Source organism: Salarias fasciatus, chromosome 15 (genome assembly GCF_902148845.1).
Source record: "Salarias fasciatus chromosome 15, fSalaFa1.1, whole genome shotgun sequence".
Lineage (NCBI taxonomy): Eukaryota > Metazoa > Chordata > Actinopteri > Blenniiformes > Blenniidae > Salarias > Salarias fasciatus.
In genome coordinates, this window is record NC_043759.1 from 10,222,822 (window position 1) to 10,241,871 (window position 19,050).

At 43.6% G+C, this 19,050-nt stretch overlaps 2 protein-coding genes across 2 annotated transcripts in view; both read left to right on the top strand.

The window, feature by feature from the left end:
* Nucleotides 1-3,452, top strand: part of LOC115402290 (uncharacterized) — a 28,936-nt gene extending 25,484 nt beyond the window's left edge. The window contains exon 5 of the mRNA XM_030110803.1: nucleotides 3,421-3,452. Within this exon, the coding sequence (XP_029966663.1) occupies nucleotides 3,421-3,452 (32 nt within the window). The remainder of the gene's footprint in view (nucleotides 1-3,420) is intronic.
* On the top strand, nucleotides 3,076-18,099 carry LOC115401857 (uncharacterized). The gene is made up of 3 exons (XM_030110217.1): nucleotides 3,076-3,277; nucleotides 9,567-9,662; nucleotides 10,944-18,099. Exon 3 carries the CDS (start codon nucleotides 10,975-10,977, stop codon nucleotides 17,002-17,004), a length of 6,030 nt encoding a protein of 2,009 aa, XP_029966077.1. The 5' UTR covers nucleotides 3,076-3,277; nucleotides 9,567-9,662; nucleotides 10,944-10,974; the 3' UTR covers nucleotides 17,005-18,099.
* The last annotated feature ends 951 nt before the right edge of the window (nucleotides 18,100-19,050 follow it).

Consider the following 19,050-nt stretch of genomic DNA (forward strand, 5'->3'; position numbering starts at 1 on the left):
CTAAAAAAACTTGAATACTCAGTTTCAGCATTATTTGTCTTGAGTTTGGGACTGTTAAAAGATGTGTGTTTGAGGCTTCACGACAGTCAGGATCATTTTGAATGGCCGTGCCAGTTATTCAAGAGGAAGTTGTGCCATTGTAAAGGGTTCAGCTCATTTTTTTTCTTGTTCTTTTTATTCGTAATCTTTTCATGGATGTAAATTTAGGTTCCATTTTGAATTTGTTGATTTTGTAAAATATGTTAAACTTTCGCTTTTTTCACAGTTTATTCTGTTTTTATTGAAGTGTGTTTGTACTCTTCCTGATTATGTGTTTGGCATTATTTTGAATGTTTTGTTAACTGTCATACTGCATAAAGATAGACTGCTCTGAATTGGAATGATTGCCTTTTGCATTTTATAAAGTTTTGAAAAGATCTTTCCTCCTCTCGTGTGTTTTGGTCTTTTTTTTTTATTGAACTATGTGTCATGATTTTACATTGTCCAGGTTATTGTGATATTGTGATTGTGTAAGATAATGTATAATCTCAGAGGCGTCTTTTTGTCGTAGGCCGGTTGGAAAGAAGAGGACTTAGAGGCTTTCATACTGCAATTTCAAAATATTCTATCCAACTTTTGTCCCTCCACAAAGCAGATGTTCCACTTGGCTTGAGCAGTTCCCAATGACTTTCAGTTGTCATGTAAGCATCAAAATATCAACAAAAAGCCAGCAATCTAAAGTCAAGCGGATGAGCCTTTCACATGAAAATCTTATTTATTGCAAATTAATTTTATTCTGACTTTGTCTTTTTTTAAGGGTTGTTTTTCAATCAGATTGTACTTGCTGCTGCTACCAGTTCTCCCTTAACTAAAAGCTTTTTATGTCGGTAAACACTTGGGGTCAATAAAAGTTTCACTCAGTTAAAATATGTTAAGCCAGTGACTGAGATACATATCCATCTGGAATACCAGCCAATAAAATTGTATTTGTGTTTACGAGACAGCAGTTGCATGCTGATTTGAACAATGATGAAGACGCAAATGAATGATGAGGCTTCTAAATAACCTTTTTTTTTAAGCTGAATATGATTACAACACTTGTATTTTTTATTCTTTGGCCTGTGCATCGCGGGCCGGGTGTGGCGTGTGGGGGCCTTCGTTCCTGGCCTGTCCCTTTTTGGGGTTTGCTCCCCCGACACTTTGAGCGGACCCTGGAGTCGGAGGGCGAGAAATCCTCGCCCTGCCGCTCCTTAACTATCTGCCCGCCGGGGTGTCGGAGCTGTCAATGCGGGGAGTGGTGATGGCTGTGTGGGGGGCGAGGAGGGGCTGGGGGTTGGCTTTATTGGGATTGGGGGGTGGTTGGGTGGGGGGGTGGCAGTGGGTTGTGGGGGGGTGGCGGGGGGTGTGGGGGCTGGGGGGGATTGGGTTGTGGGGGATTGCGGGCGGTCGGGTGGTCGCGAGGGTGGTGTGGCTGTGGGCTGGTGGGGCGCTGTGTCGGTCTGATATGACCTATTCTGCCGCGCGGGCCTTGGGGCGTTGGCTGTGCCCGGAGGGCGGGGGGTCGTCCCGGGTTCCTGGGCTGGCTCGCTGGCCAGTGGCCCCCACGTGACGGCTGTACGGACTTCGTTGGGCTGGAGAAGCTCCCTACTTTGGTGGAGGATTTCATGCATGCCAGATCCATCACACCGGCATCGACCAGAACTCAGCAGGTTTGCTCCCCCGGTTGCCGAGTCAGCGGAGATTGCTGGGTTAGTGTCTGCTGAATCTCACTCTGCTTCATCCATACTTCCTCTGGCCTCCTGACAACTTCCTGATTGACCTGGTCAAGATTCTGCAGTATCTGGTGTTTGGGAAGGTTTTGGATTTGTATCTGGCTTCAAGGTGTGAACCACTGAGCACAAATAAATCTAATGCACCTTTTTCTCAGAACACTGTTTATGCCTCTCTTTTTGTCTGTCCTGTGTTTGTTTTATGTCTCACTTGAGTGTGCACAGCCCTCAATGGCATAATGTAGGAAACAGCTTGAAATAAACTTGATAGGTTACTTGCCATAAGGGCAGGTGATGGTCACAGTCACAAATAAGAAAAAAATGCATGCAGCTTGAACAGTGACATCATGGTTGTTGATGTCACTGTGAGAGCAGATATGCAGACAAAAAAATTATACAATTTTTGGCAATGTTTTTTTGTTTGCAGTGAATTTAGTTGACTTCCAATTTTGGTGTTTCATGCTTTATTTTGAAAACACCGCTTCCTGTCTTGACGTTTGGCAATGACTACGATAATAGAGACATCATGGAGGTTGAAAAATCACTGACAATAAAAAAAACCAACTTTTTTTTAATTATGTGTTTTGTCAATCTGTTTTAAGGTAATTAGGAGTGAATTCTCCTACTGAGTCATTGATGTAATGTTTTATTGTAGCCTTGTTCGTTTTAGTTTGACAATCATTCACCAAGCTTTATTTATTAGGTTAAGAAACAGTTTGAATCTGAAATGAAGAAAGTACGCGCGCACACACACACACACACACACACACACACACACACACACACACACACACACACACACACACACACACACACACACACACGAAGGAGGGTTTTTATTCTCAAGAGGTGTGATGGAAAACTGGGAACTCAGTGTGTAAATCTCAGCATCTTGATGATGAGACGCTCATTTCCAGCAGTGCACAGCTGCTTGGTAACCTTGCATAGCAGATGGGCCTGTTTGATTCAGTTCCTGAAATCCGTGGCGGACATATGAAACTGTCCATCTGGCGTGTCAGGTCAGCTGCTTGATGGCTTCCTCCTAGATGTCGATCGTCACTATTCTGCCACAACAGATGAATGAGCAGAGATCAATGTCAGTGTTCAACAGTAAGACAGGACACAGTTCACACGTCGTGTCCGTTAACCGAAAGATTTAAGCGATGCCCAGCTTTATTCGACACATCATTCTTGACTCAGTTCATTACCTGCAGTTCCCCCTCCGTCCACTAGAGATCAGTATACTGTTGAATGTTCTTATGAACCGCCCTCCTAAATGTAAAAACAGAAGAAGCAGCTTTTCCTCTTCCTCTCTTTCCTGTTGTCTTTGAATCGCAGAGGGAGCATTTTATATCCTGCTGCAACAATGAGGAGTTCAGACTTGGAGAGAGTTTATTATTAACGAGAGACTAACTGCTTCTGTGTGAATTTTCACCGTGTTTGAACGAACCGCGTCGTACGAGGAGGAGACTGATCACCAGCTGGGATTTCTGGAAGATCTGGAGAACTGAAGAAGTTACAAAGAACAGGTAAGAGTACGGAAACACAGATCTGCCACAGTGAATAAAAAACTTTCTGAGCTGTATCTCGTAATAACGTGATAGTTTTCTCGTTATAGCGAGAAAACTTTCTCGTTAAAACGAGATAATTGATCACTCCCCCTGCTCTCCAGGCTGCGGAGGAACCGCACTGCTGCTGCTGTGAGAAGATGGAGCCATGCTGAGGCTCTTTATAATTGTTAAGACGCCGACAGATTCCAGAGAAATGTATTTCTCTCTCTCTTTGAACAGTCCAGGAAAGTTGGCAACATATTCACAGATTCGGACTTTCGGTCTCTTATAAGTCTTTAACAAAACGTCAGCAACACACAAAGGGAGCCTCCATCCTGTTGCTGTGAGGTGGGCAATCATTTTTATTAAAAGTATCTGTCGATCCCGCAGCAGAAACAGCTGGTAATGGTGCGGAGTTAAAGGGATACTTCAACATATTTGCAAATTTGCCCATTTAGTGCAATTTCTTAGTCATTTCGGACAGCATACGTACTTTATTTGTGAGGGCGAGCTATTGTTTATTCAGAGGTGAGTCGGGGAAGGTTTTCGGGACGGACACAATGGAAGTGGATGGTACTTTTGGTTCCCCTCAACAAACTCATCAAATACAAAATCCAACAACCCCAAAACACTTCGGTGGACAAGTTCTCTTATTAGTTTTTAAATATCTTAATGGCCTTGCGCCTTCTTATTTAGCTGATCTGTTTTTACCGTATCGACCCTCGTGGGCCCTGAGGTCCTCTGGCTGCGGCCTATTGTGTGTTCCCAAAGCTAGAACCAAGACGCATGGCGAGGCGGCCTTCAGCCATTACGGCCCCCGCCTGTGGAACAGCCTGCCAGAGAACCTCAGGACCGCAGAGACTGTTGATATTTTTAAAGGGAGATTAAAAACACACCTTTTTAATCTGGCTTTTAATGAACCTTTTATAGTTCTTATCTCCATCATTTTTTATTTTTAGTATCTTTTATTTTAATCTATTTATCCTATTTATTTGTTCTATTTTTATTATGTACTTCTAACTTATTTAAATTTTTTTACTTTATAATCTTATCTTACTATTAACTTTGTATTATGTCTTTTTATGTCTTTAACTGTTTTAACTCCAGTGTTTCCTTCAGGGGGGTTCTTCACACCGGGAGTTGGTCCTGGTACTCTGCTGGGGTCATTGCGCTCGAGTCTTCTGGTCCTGGCTGGCCTGGGGGTCTCCACACTTCGATGTGTGGGTTCCCCTTGGTCTGGTGGGGTTGGGGGTCGAGCGCTGGGGCCCCAATATTAATGACCTTCGCCTTCTCCTGGTGTGAACGGCCCCACTGGTCGTGTTTTCCCATGATGCTTAGTGCCATGCCATGTCTCCTCTGCTGTGTGCAAATAATTCGGTGTGTGTGTGTGTGTGTGTGTGTGTGTGTGTGTGTGTGTGTGTGTGTGTGTGTGTGTGTGTGTGTGTGTGTGTGTGTGTGTGTGTGTGTGTGTGCGTGCGTGCGTGCGTGCGTGCGTGCGTGCGTGCGTGCGTGCGTGCGTGCGTGCGTGCGTGCGTGCGTGCGTGCGTGCGTGCGTGCGTGCGTGCGTGCGTGCGTGCGTGCGCGCGCGTGGTGTATACTTAATGATGGTGCGGTTTTTATTCTTTTGTTTTTATGACCGTTTTTACTGTTCAGCACTTTGCGTTGTTTTTATAAATATGAAAAAGTGCTGTACAAATAAAGTTTGATTTGAGTTTGATTTGATTTGTTTATTCAGAGGTGAGTTGGGGAAGGTTTTCGAGACGGACACAATGGAAGTGGATGGTATTTTTGGTTCCCCTCGTCAAACTCATCAAATACAAAATACAACAACCCCAAAACACTTTGGTGGACATGTTATAATCCACACATTCACTACGCTGTGGAACACCAGCAAATAATATTGTAGCGTTACGACACTGAAGCAGATTCTGGGAACTACTTTTTCTTTTGAAATCACTACGCCCAGACGCCATGTTTAGTAAGTAGTTCCGTCTTAGCAATCTTCACATAAACATCTCAATCTGGTAATTTTGCATTAATATTTCACAGTGTAGTGAATGTGCAGATTATAACGTGTCCACCAAAGTGTTTTAGGGTTGTTGGATTGTGTATTTGATGAGTTTGACGAGGGGAACCAAAAATACCATCCACTTCCATTGTGTCCGTCCCGAAAACCTTCCCCGTCTCACCTCTGGATGAACAATAGCTCGCCCTCACAAAAAAAGTAAGTATGCTGTTTGAAATGATTAAGGAATTGCGTTAAATGTTTGCCATTTGCCAACATTTGCCAAAATGTTGAAGTATCCCTTTAAGGTCTTTGGCCCAGGTTTTTTGGAAGAAAGACTAGCCTGTATCTGGCTTTAAAGCTGCCCTGTGGCAGGACATAACGTTGCCCTCTGTGCTGAAAGCTCTCTCTGAGGGTGAGCTGGTGGCAGGAATACAGAGGTACCGCTTTGCCAAGTGGCGAACTCTGGGATATGTTGCAGAGTGGGTCTTCCACCAAGCCAACGGATTGGTTTCACTGTCTGCATTTGGCGCTTGCAGATAACTATTTAGTTCTGCCTCAACAGCCTGCTGGTTTGTTCGTCCAGAAGTAGAGACTGAGTAGGGCTTTCTGAAAAAGCTGCCAAGTGTCTTCTTCTGTATTTTTGCTGGTGTCACTGAAGCTGTAGCACCTGCTGAGGTAGTAGGTTCAGACTGTGAAGTCTTCCATTCATCCAACATTTGTGAGACAGCACTGGCCCTCACAGCCTCTACTTTGTCAGCCTGGATGTAGTGGATCTTGAAGCGAGGATTAATGAGGGTTGCCATGCACAGGAGGTCATCAGTGGCAGCATCATCAAATTTTTCATTGAAGTAGCTGGTGACTGAACTCTTGATGACCTTGGTGAGGTCTGTGTGAGCATCTCCTGGCTTCAAGACCTCTTCATTGAAGAGCTGAAGGACAGGTTTCACACAAGAAATACTGACATATCCTTCTCCAGAAAGGGCGTCGGTAAACTCAACAAGTGGATTGTTATCCTACATGTTATCCTATCTGACTGCCCGCACACAATGCACAGGGGAGCGCCACGGCTCGCACTCTGCAGCGCGCCCGCTCCACTTCGTTCTATTTTTCACGCGAGCCGAGAGCGCGCTTGGCAACGCGCGCAACGAACCAGGGCCAGTGCACGCCATTGAAATGTACGCGCAGGGGGCTGGTAGAACGGCGAAGGGATTTGATTGGTTTACAACCAAGGTGTCCCGGCAAGACTATTGGTTGCTGTTTTTCCTATTTTACTCCTGCTGTAGATAGTGGATATTTTCTGCTCTACTTTAAGAACACGCGATAAATTGCTTCCCATCGGGTCATAAAGATCATTTTAACTAGTATTTCAAAAAATGTATCGAATTCAGATCGTCAACCCCAGCTTTAAACTCTAACTTGAAGTCCACCAGTCTCTGTGTCTGAGGATCGGGTCACCGGGCACCCTGCTGTCGGCTGCAACCCCATCTCCATTGCACCCGGCCCCTACGGTTCCCTCGGCGGGTGGTGTCTCCACTGGAGGGCTGGCCGGGACCGGGAGGAGACCCCGGGAAAGACCGAGGACACGCTGGAGAGACTATGTCTCGCGGCTGGCCTGGGAACGCCTTGGGATCCTCCCGGAAGAGCTGGAGGAAGTGTCTGGGGACAGGGAAGTCTGGGTATTGCTGCTTAGACTGCTGGCCCGCGACCCGGTCCCGGATAAGTGGTGGAAAATGGATGGATGGATGGATGGATGGATTGAGGTCCACCATCATATCTTGAAGAGTGCAGATTATCTCTAAAATTGCAGCGTTTTGGTCTGCATCAGTACGGGAGGTGATTTTGAAGACAAGGTTAAGCTGTTTGTCGTGCCCGTGGTATTTGTTCCCATGTCTTCAGGCCTGCAGTAATGGTGTGGGAAGAGTGCAGGTCTTAAAGGTGCTGCAGGCAGGATTCGGCATCTCCGCCATCTTGCTTAGGGTTACCTAAGCAAGATGGCAATTTGAAACCCAGCACCGAGCAGTTTTCTCTGACATCACGGCAAATATGAGCTTGAGGCAGATTCTCCGCCTCTGACCCGTCAGTCACCAGAACCACACCGTTTGTCCTCAAGTCTCCCAACCGGAGAGCACGGCGCGCGGCTGCACAGCCGCGAGGAGCGGCCCGACGCCGGCGGACGGCCCGCTCGCTGGGACGCCGGGAGCGGTCGGCCGGCAGCGGTCAACCGGCAGCGGATTACAGTGAAGTCGGCCCCGCGCATCTTCCGTCACGCACTCACGCCACACATTGAAAACTGAAAAAAAATGACCGGTAATGTGTCTGGTGCTGCTGTGGAACCGGGAGGAATCAAACACACCCTGTCACACAGACCGACCGCTGATTTTTTTTTCTCCAGTTTTCAATGTGTGGCGTGAGTGCGTGACAGAAGACGCGTGGGGCCGAGTCGGTCGGGGCGACCGGGGGTCGACTGGTTACCGTGCCGAGAACAGACTGCCTGCCGAAAAATGACTCCCCCCACGGGGGCGCGCATCGATTAGTGATAACATTGATTTTAACATATTTTTTAGCGTTACAGTAGCTACAACTTTAGTTCAACCAGGATTCTCCATTGTTTATTTTATTATTATTTTTTATTCCTACGGTACAGGACATACAGGGGACAACATACAAGAAAATGAAGGAAAGAGTTGAATATTGAAGTTTTGGGGAAGTTATGGATGAGATGACTGCATTATTGTGTGTGTGTGTGTGTGTGTGTGTGTGTGTGATAAATATAATTACATGTATCAGTAATAATAATAATAACAATAATAATAAAGTAATCACACAATTATAAACTGAACAAAAACAAAAGGCCTGAGTATAATGACTGTAGAAGTGTTTTCCACTGAGCACATCACATCTCTCTTTACTAGTCACTTCCCTACTAAGTCACTACTCTGGGCTGTGGAACAATGTCCCGCCCACAGCTACATTTTGATGCCAAAATGTTCATTTTTGCTGCAAATGAATATCGGTTCAACATATCGGTTATCGGTTTCCATAAGTACCAATAATTGGCATCGGCATCGGCCCTAAAAAAGCCATATCGGTCGATCCTTAGACATCACGCCCTTACGCAAGTTAAGCCCCTACCACAAGAACGTGCGACGAACGCCCCTCGACCAATCACGGTTAGAACCTCAGGGGCTCTTCTGATTGGTCAAAGATACCTGGAGCTGTCGAGATTCCTTTTCAGTTCAGAACAGAGACAGATGGAAACGCTGCGCCCTCGCGGTAGTGCAATTATGCTACACTCCTAAAGGATTATCAATGGATGCTCGAACATTTAATCCAAAGAAAAAACAGGAAAATTAGCATTGACTAGCAAAATCCTGCCAACAGCACCCTTAAAGGCCCGTCCATGCTTCACATGTCCGCGTGGGTGCGCGTTGGTCCGTGTGACGTAAAAATCGTCATGAATTCCTGTCCGCTAAGGTCCGCGCGGACCGAACCGCGGACATCCGCGCAGCAGCCAGATTTTGAGACCGCGTTGCGCATTGCGCGCAGGTCGCGGAAGTGTGCGCCTGCGCCAGAGCGCCATAGCAAACAAAACATGACGGTAAGAGTAAAAGTTGACGGAGCTACAGCCTGATGGCTCCATTTAAAGACACCGAAAGAGTGAAAAACTCGTGGAAAGAGAGAGCAGACTGTCCAGAGGGAGGAGAAGGTCTGCAGACAGAAGTGAAAAAGTAACTAATCGCTCCGACGACGCGATTCAGAAACAGAAAAAAAGGCTAAATAAACTTTAATACTTAAATATAATGTACTGACAATGTATGTGCTTAATTTTCTCTAAATAATCTGTAATAAAGGAGCAGATAAACAGTCTGTAGTGCCGGAAAAGCTTCTCGAAGCTGCGTGGCTCACCGCGCCTGCATGAGACGCGCACAGCTGAGCTCAAAATGTAATATGGGAGAAAGCGCGTCTGCATCGGTGGTGCGCGGACCTTTCAAGGTGGACGTGGAAACGCGTACATGTGAAGCATGGACCAGCCTTAACTGAGCAATTTTAGAATATTGCTGTACAAGATGTTTATCGTACGTCTGTTGCCTCCGCCGTTTTGCCCAGCCAGCTGTGATGAGGTCTCGGGTTGTCAACGTTTACAATTTTTCTACATGTGTCATCTGTTACACCAGGGGTGTCCAACCAGTCGATTCAGTCCTCTGGAATTGATTTGGAGATTGTTAGAATAACTTTTCATACTGATTGTCTTTCATTCAGCGCAACACAGCATCCATGTGATTCCATTACCAGCCTGGCAGATTCAGATGTGGGAGAATGGACCGAGACTATGCTGGGCTAACTGAGACTTTCAAGGTAGGTAGCAAGCTTTAAAGGCCCAGTTTACATGGGTGTTTGTTTGTTAGTTTGTTTTTTATTTTTAATAGTGAAAACAATGGTATTGAATGCAGAAGCGCTCCACATTAAATCCTCGTATACAAAGGCCCCGGCTGAAGCGGATTATACGGCATCGTTTCAAATGGACCTGTGACATGCGCATAAGTTCTCTGACGGAATTTTCAGGTTCTGATCTGTAGCTTTGCTGTTGGCAGTCCTCGACGTCAAGCAGAGTGTTTTTATCTGCTGGATATCTGCTCAAACAGCGTTTAAACATCTCCATGGTACGCTGCCCGAAGAGCGAGTGCTCTCCTGGCTGGCCTCCGTCCTGTGGGGCTCTACTCTGCTCTCCCGGCTGGCGTCCCGGTGTTTTGCCGAGTTATACACCATCAGCTGGCCTCCGTCAGTCTTTGAACATCTTGCTGTTGAGCAATTTGCAGGCTCTCCAGCGTTTACGCTCTCAGGGTTTTCATTGTTATTTATTTATGAAAAGTTTTTCTCAACCACCGTCCAGTTTTTCTGCATGTGTTTGACTTTCCCAATTCTTACTTCCTGTTTATTGCACACGTCATTACGTCACTTTATACGAGGGAACGCATGCGCAGAGCGAATAAACCATCCGTACAGTCCTCTCCACTGTGAGAACGGTTTATATGAGGTTCAAGCAGATAATCAGTTGGCACAGACGACATTGTACCTCGAAGTGGATCCACTCAGGTGTTCATGTAACACATTTACAAGCCACTTCATCTCGCAATCCAATTATTAGGAGGATTTTTTGGCCCATGTTAATGTGCTGAAAGACTGTATTTTCGTACTTGTAGATATGCACACAAAGTTCTTGTAAATGTTAAACTTTAACCTTTGGAGTTTTTTTTTACTTTACACAAATAAATGTTTTGCATCGGTAGCATTAAGCATGTCCAACACTATTCCTGGAGAGCCTCTGCCCTGCATGTTTGACTTTTCTCCCAGCTTCAACACACCTGAATGCATTGAAAGGCTCATTACTGGGCTGTGTTCAGTGCTCACTGATTATGGAATCCTTAGTTTTTGGTGTGTTGAAGCAGGGAGAAAGCTAAGATGTGCAGGACATTGGCTCTCCAGGGTTAGACATCCCTGATTTATGCGATTTAAAATTCTTTCTTTGACTGAGAATTCAGATCAGAAAATGTTGTGAAATTCATATATGGTGTAAAATGCGAAGCAACATTATTCCTGCTCTATTCTTGACAAGGTTTTTTCTTTGCTCAAATACAGGCACAGAAGAAATAGAAGATCTTTGGGATCAATGGAGATGGATGAGGAAATTCACTGTCTCAAGGACAGAGGAAAAGTCAACGCAGACACAGTATGGCAATGGCGAATTTTGCATGCAAAGAAATATTCAACACATCTAGATCCATTCTTTTACAGTAATAAAATCGGACTGAATTTTAATGTTGCCTCCAGCTCTCACCCAAAACTGAATTCACCATTTGTGCCAAATGGCGTCATACTTGAGGTGTGTGAATTTGCTCGAACGATCAACAAGAGAAGTATGCACTTCATCCCAAACATTCTGGAAAACAATTTTGATCTTGAATTTGAAAATGATCAACAGCGGATGGATTTCACTGCTCAAATTCAGCACAAGCTGGAAGACTTGATCCGAAATCCTGTGAAAGATAAAAATGAAGTTTTTGCTCTTTTTGACACCTGGAAGACAGAAGGTAGCAATAATGGACTGAACAAGGCAACAAGGACACACAAACCTCAGAGTTTCTTCATGGAAATTGAGAATATAAGTGAACTTGAACAATTATTGAAATGTTCCACTGAAAAAGAGACAGAAGAGATATCAGGATCACACACTGATGGCGATGGTCAGAAAGATAACCCTGATTGTTCAGGAAGAGAAATGAAAGAGGTCGTCAATGAGGACATTCCTTTGTTGTTGTTCTCTTCTTGTGAAAACATTGGTTTGAACCTTGGCACGGGGACTAAACAAAGTCTTGATCCAGGCTTGTTAACAGAGAGAGTGATGTTGGAGTTGTTGGATTTTGCACGAGTCTTGACTGCCTCCTTCACCTCCATTGTTGTCAGTGTGTTGGAGCATAATTTTGAGCTTGATCTGAAAAGTCAAGAGAGAAGGAATGAAGTGCGGTTGTTGATATCACAGATGTTAAAAAGGGGGAAACACGTTGCTGCCAGTAACACAAACTTCATCCCAGAGTTTGAAAATGAGCCATTTTTCTTTGAGAGAAACCCATTAAAGAGAGCCTACGTACCAGCACTGTCTACAGTGGAAACCCTTCTGTCAGAAAAGACAAAGAGACAAAAGCTGGATTTCAGTACTTCTCAGGAAAAGATGCCTCCTTCAGTCACAAAGTGCATCATGAAGAAGGACCAAGGACAACTGGATGAAAATGAATTCATTGTGCAAGAAATTGAAACAGAAGCGGAAGAAGAGACCCTCGAAAATATTCCAAACAAATTTGACATGAACCATGAGGAAATGGAAACAGAGACCAACATGTGGAAGTTCCGTTCCAATTATGTGAAAAGAATCCATCTTGCTTTTTCGAAGGAGCTTTACCCACACTGGAACTTCGGACGTCTCGAGTTTGATGTTGCGTCTGGGCCGCCCAGAAACTTCATTCCTGAAAAATTGACGACTTTTCGTCTGTACAAAGTTGTTCATTTTGCATTAGCAATGAGTTCATCCCAGCAGAATGTCATTCTGGATATTCTAGAATACAACTTTAACTTAGGCCTGCAGAGTGAATACCAGAAAATGACGTTTGCACATGAAGTCATGAAAGGAGTACAGGAATTATTGGCTCGTGACGATAGAGATAACATTTTGAAAGAGGTGTTTGTTTTGCCAGGTTCTCTGTCATTCAGTAATGTGAATTGTGAGAGTGATGACAGTGTTGATTCTGAACCTGAAACTTCACAGACAGCTTCAGACCTTTATCCATTCTGCAAGAAGATTGGTTTGAAGCTCAATGTGAGTTTCTGTCACCCAGATAAAAAGCTTGAACTCCACAAACTGACCAACGGAGCAGTGATTGAGGTTGTGAACTTTGCAGAAAAATTGTGTGGAAGCTACGAGCAGATTTGTGTTGATGTCCTGCGGCACAACTTTGATCTTGATTCGCAGATATCAGATTCTGATCTTGCTCAAAATATTCTTTCACAGGTTCCTTTTGCCATTGAGGAAACTAATTTTCGATATTTTTGCAGAAAAACGCAGCTTGCGACCAGAATCAACTTGAATGTCATGGACTCTCAAAGGAATACATCTCCACAAACATGTACTATGAGTTCAGTGAAAGCAGAGATGAACCAGAGTGCAAGTCAACCCGGTGACGTTGAAGCACACAATGATCCAGAGTTGCTGTTGTGGAAACTACGAGCCAACCAAGTTCAGCAAATCCTCTCAGTGCCCCACAAAGACCAGTGTCCACTTTACTCTTACAGCAGATGTAAGACATTAGGCATTGATTTTGATGTAGGATCTGGATTGAAACGTCGTCTTGATCCCAAACTGTTGACCAATGGCATCATGTGTGAACTTCACGCTTTTGCTACCGAACTCGGGTCATCCATGAAACATTTCATGACAGAGATTTTGGAGTACAATTTCAATCTGCACTTCAACAGTACATTTCACCGAAGTGCTTTTGCAAACTCACTGATGGAGGCAGTCAGATTGATGAATCACCAAAGATCCACAGTCTTGCGACTGAAATCCCTGTTTGATCTGCCAGATGAGAGATTGATTCAGGAAGTAGCACCAATTCACAAGTGCTGCTTTGATAGTCCACATTCTGTGGTGAATGTTGCCTCTCTTGAAGCGAACCATGAGAAAACAACGTCTGGAAATGCTCCATTGTCCACTTTCCCAGCAACAGAGGTGATAACAAAGCAATACCATCACTCCAAGAAAGCAGGTCTAAGCCTGTGTGTGGATAACGCTCACCCAAAAGTTAAACTGGACAAACATCTACTGACATGTGGAGTTATGCAGGATGTGTACAGATTTTCTAAAAATCTTTGTGGATTCAAGTTACAAATTATGAATGATGTTCTTGAACACAACTTCGACTTGGACCATCAGAGTCATGTGGAAAATATTGCGATTCATTTTATCGGCAGACTCAACTCATATAGTGGAGAGCCTCACTGGTTTAATGAAGTCTTTGATATGAAGCCCAAGCCTCGAGAATTTAAATTGAAAGAACCACCTCCTGTGCTAAGTAGTGAAAGGAGGGAATTATTTCAAAGAAGGAAACAGGATATGAAAAAAGCGAAGGCGCTGATTGGTGAAAGACAACAGGCAAAACAGATGGAGGAAAACATCAGTTCTCATCGCAGTGATTTCAGCACCAGTCAGTCAGGAGAAGACTACATGTGCCCTCTAGAAGAGGACATAGATTCAGAAAATGATGTGGATGCTCATCAGTGTGTCAGTCAAGCCAGGTGGGACTTTTCCAGTGGAGCACAGATGAATGATGTGGGTAAACATCACCTCACCACCCGTAATGCTGCATCGATTTTGAATGTAATCACATCTATGAGGCCACAAAGTCAGCCAGATGAAAACCAGTTGGCAGTTGATGAGAAAGACGAACATGTTCCAAGAAATTTGCCAAATGGATGTATCATAGACAAAGAAATGGACCCAGAGCTCAAAATGTGGAAATTTCGCACCAACCGTGTGAGACAAATGCTCCCATTTGTAAGAACTATGTCACATCTGATGTTCAAATATAACTATGCCCATATCTGTGGTCCAAAGCATTGGTCTGAATCAGAGATCCTGCAGCGCCCCAGCCCTGCATGTTTTCCATGTCTCCCTGCTTCAACACAACTGAATCTCAGGAAGGTGCCATCAGCAACTCCATCAGAAAATCCGGTCACAAGCCACTCATTACAATCCGCCATAATGAAGCAGGGAGACACTGAAAACATGCATAACTGTGGCCCTCCAGTATCTAAGTTTGAGACAGTTTTTCTAGACTTTGATGTTGGATTTCGGCCGAAAAGAAACTTGAGTCCTGACCATTTGACCAACTGTGCTCTACTTTGCATTGCTCTGTTTGCCCTTGAGATGAATGCATCCCAAGAAGAATTCATGATGGAGATTCTTAAAAACAACTTTGACTCACGCCTTAAGAGCAAAGACAATGAGAAATCATTTGCAAGGGAAGTCATAAAACAAGTAAGAGAGCTTGTTAACTGTGGGGAAGCAGCTAAAGACTTAAAAGAGGTGTTTCGACTCCCAGGCTTTGTGTCATTCAGTGGTAAGAAACGTCGGACCAGGAGGCGCATTAAATCTGAACCACACTCCATATCAAGCACAGAAGAATGTGATGTTTCTCTGATGGCTGCTCCAAGTTTGTCTGCTGAAAATGAACTGAGCACAGCGACTGAAACTTCTCAGAACAATGTGGATCTTTACCCGTTCTGCAACGACATTGGTTTGAAGCTCACTGTATGTGGCTGTCAACCAAAGAAAAAACTTGACATCAACAAACTGACCAAAGGAGCAATGATTGAAGTTTTGACTTTTGCAGAAAAATTGTGCGGAAGCTACGAGCAGATTTGTGTTGATGTCCTGAGGCACAACTTTGATCTTGATTTGCAAGATGCAGATTCAGATCTGGCGAGACAGATTCTTGAACAGGTTCCTCTTGTGGTTGCACAAATAAATCTTGAGAACAATTTCAAAAGAGTAACATCCCAAAGAAAACATAACCCAATTGACATAAATATTCAGAATCGTCCAAGTTCAGAATCATGCAGTACTGGCTCCATCAAAGCAAAAGTTGACCACAGTATGAGCGTCCACTGTGACATTAAAGTGCAAAATGACCCAGATTTACTGCTGTGGAGACTACGAGCAAATCGTATTCAGCAGATACTCTCTGTGCCTCATGGAGAACAATGCCCGTTTTACCCGTACAAGAGATGTGTGAAATCAGGCATTGACTTTAATGTAGGATCTGGACTGAAACGTAATCTTGATCCGAAGCTGTTAACCAATGGTATCATGAGTGAACTTTGGACTTTCTCTGAGGCACTGCTGTCATCTGTGAAGCATTTCATGACAGAAATATGGGAGTACAACTTTCATCTAAATTTAAAAGGTGAGTTGCACCGCAGTGCCTTCACCCAGCAATATGTGAAATCACAAAAAACGTTTTCTCGGCAGGCAATCTTGGAAAAGCTCTACAAGTTGCCTGATCCAACGTGCATAACAGAAAAAGCTCCATGTTGCCGCAAATGTTACCAAGATCGACAAGACGATCCTGGCGACGTGACATGTCGTCGTCCACATATCATTACTGGCAAAGCCACTGCTGATGCTAACTGCCCAGAACGAAAACCTTACGAGGCTCCAATCGCGACTTTCCCAGCAACTGAGATTCTAACGACGCGCTACCATTCCTGTGAGGCTGTAGGACTAAGCCTGTGTGTGGACAGAAATTACCCAACAGGCAAACTGGACCAGCAAGTGCTGACTAAAGCAGTTCAGAAGGAGATTGAGTCCTTTGCCAAAGCATTGTGTGGAACACGATTGAAGAACATCAATGACATACTTGAACACAATTTCCAACTGGACATGCCTGATCAAGTTCCAACTCTGACACATCAGTATTACTCCAGAATAAGACCAGGTGTTGGAGAACCCACGTGGTTCGATGAAGTGGTCCACTTGGAGGTACTTCCTCCTAAAGAAAATGACCCAAAGAAAGAAGTGTCTGTTGATCAGCGAAATGAATGGAAGGAAGTGCTCAAAAGACGACAACTGGATCTGGTAGCAAAGAAGGAACAGAGGAACGATCCAGTTGTAAAAACACCAAATCAGAGGGCAAATAAAATCATGGATCCCTATCCTGTTTGCCGTGAGATTGGTCTGGCCTTAGAGGTGTCATCAAAGTCCAGAGTAAAAGAAAAACTGGACCTGTCACTTCTGACAACATCTGTCGTGTTTGAAATACACAAGTTTGTGTCAAAGAAGTCATTTCAGTCCTATCCCAAAACTTTGTATAAAATTTTAAACTACAACTTTGCTATAAGCTCTCAACATCACAGAAAGCGGAAATTTTCTGTCGACACTGCATCCAAATTTGTCACGTTTGTCAGTAAAGGTAGAAAGGAAGGTGTGGAGGAAGTCTTCAAGTTGCCTTTTGTGATTTCCAAATGGAGGACGCCCAGAAAAACACAAGTGAAGAAGAAAAAAGAAGACTTGTTCAAGATGAAGGTGAGTTCAAGGAAGTCAGCTGGACAAGGGCAATCAAGTACTGAAGGTGAGGGACCATCATTCTGAGAGAATCGCTGTGATGCAGCATGGCCTCCTGGGTACTGAACGGTCCTACGAGTATGTAGACATCAAAGAGGAGATGGATGATCCACCAAGCTATACACCAGAAATGGACTCTGAAGAAAACTGTCCATCTTGGGATGATGCCAGTGGATATTTGGACAATCGTTGTCATGAAGATTTAGTCACAGTCAAAACTGAAGAGTTCAGTGGAAATATGTACCTGACAGAATGTCCATCTGGAAATGTTGATGTAAAAGAAGAGCCACAAATGGAAAGTGGCCGGGATTATTCCCTGTCTGCACCACCAGTGTCTGATGCACACCAGAATGTCATTTTACCATTCGGACCAGTGCATGTTGGAAACAGAATACAGCACTAATAGTGTTCAGTGTGAACCTCTGCAATACTCTGTGGTGATAATCGAAGAGGAGGAGCAGGAGCATGTGCCAGGTGAATGATACTATTGTGAGTCAATGCAACGTCAAGTTGACATCAAGTGTTCATGTAAAACATTTACACAGCCAGCAGGTATGAAGATGTGTGAGCAGCAGAGTCAACTGGCTGAAATTTCTTTAATCTTGTAAGATTTTGTTTATAAAAACATTTTGAATACTCAGTTTCAGTTTCAGCTTTATTTGTTGTCTTGAGTTTTTGAGCAGTAGATGTATCTGACGAACTGGTTGTACTGATGTACTGTGTTTTCTTTTATTGTGAAGACCTGCTCGAAATGAACCAATGAATGAATGAAAAGTTTGGGACGGTTGAAAGATGTGTGTTTGAGGCTTCACAACAGTCAGGGTCATTTTGAACGGCTCTGCCAGTCATTCAAGACGAAGTTGTACCACTGCATCGAATTCAGCTCATTTCTTTCTTGTTCTTTTTATTTGTAATCTTGTCATGTATGTAAATTGAGGTTCCTTTTCGAATTTGTTGTTTGTAAAATCTGTTAGACATGCTGCATTTTTAACAATTTATTCTGTTTTTATTGAAGTTTTTTTGTACTCTTCTTGATTGTGTGTTCAGCATTATTTTGAATGTTTGGTTAATTTTCAAACTCCATGAAGATAGACTGTTCTGAATTGGAATGATTGCCTTTTGTGTTGTATAAAGTTTTGAAAACATCTTTCTTCTCCTTGTGTTTGTTTGTATCTTTGTTATTTCTTTCTTTTTTTTTTAACTGGGTGTCATGATTTTACATTGTCCAGGTTATTGTGATTACGTAAGACAATGGATCATCTCAGAGGAGTCTGCTTGTCGTAGGCCAGTTGGAAAGAAGAGAATGCATTGAAGTACTTAGAGGCTTTCATACTCCCATTTCAAAATATTCTATCCAACTTTAGTCCTTCCACAAAGCACGTGCTGCACTTCGCTTGAGTAAGAATTTCAGTTGTCCTATTAACGTCAAAATATCAACAAAAAGCCAGCAATCTGAAGTCAAGTGGGTGAGCCTTCCACATGAAAGTTTTATTTGATTTGCAACTTAATTTATTCTGACTTTGTCATTTTATCAGGGTTGTTTTGAAATCACGTGCTTGCTGCTGCTACCAGTTCTCCCTTAACTAAAAGCTTTTCATGTCACGAAACACTTGGGGTCAGTAAAAGTTTCACTATGTAAAATGAAAATATGTTAAGCGAGTTACAGAAATATATCCATCTAGAATACCATCCAACAAATTGTATTTGTGTTTACGAGACAGCAGTTGTATGCTGATGATTTGAATAATGATGAAGATGCAAATGAAGGATGAGGCTTCTAAATAACCTTTTTTTCTGGAAGATGATCAAAATGCTTTTATTTTGGCAGTGTGTCTTTGTTTGCAATCAATTTTGCTCGTTCCCGGTGTTTTGGTGTTTGTTTGATGCTTTTATTTTGAAAACACCGCTTCCTGTTGATGTGACGACGATCATGAAGAGATGTCAGGGAGGTTGAAACGTCACGGAGAAATAAAATGCAGTTTTTCAATTAGGTAAGTTTTGTCAATCTGTTTTAAGATAATTAAGAGTGAATTCTCTGACTGAGTCACTGATTTGGTTTTTTGGTTCGACAAT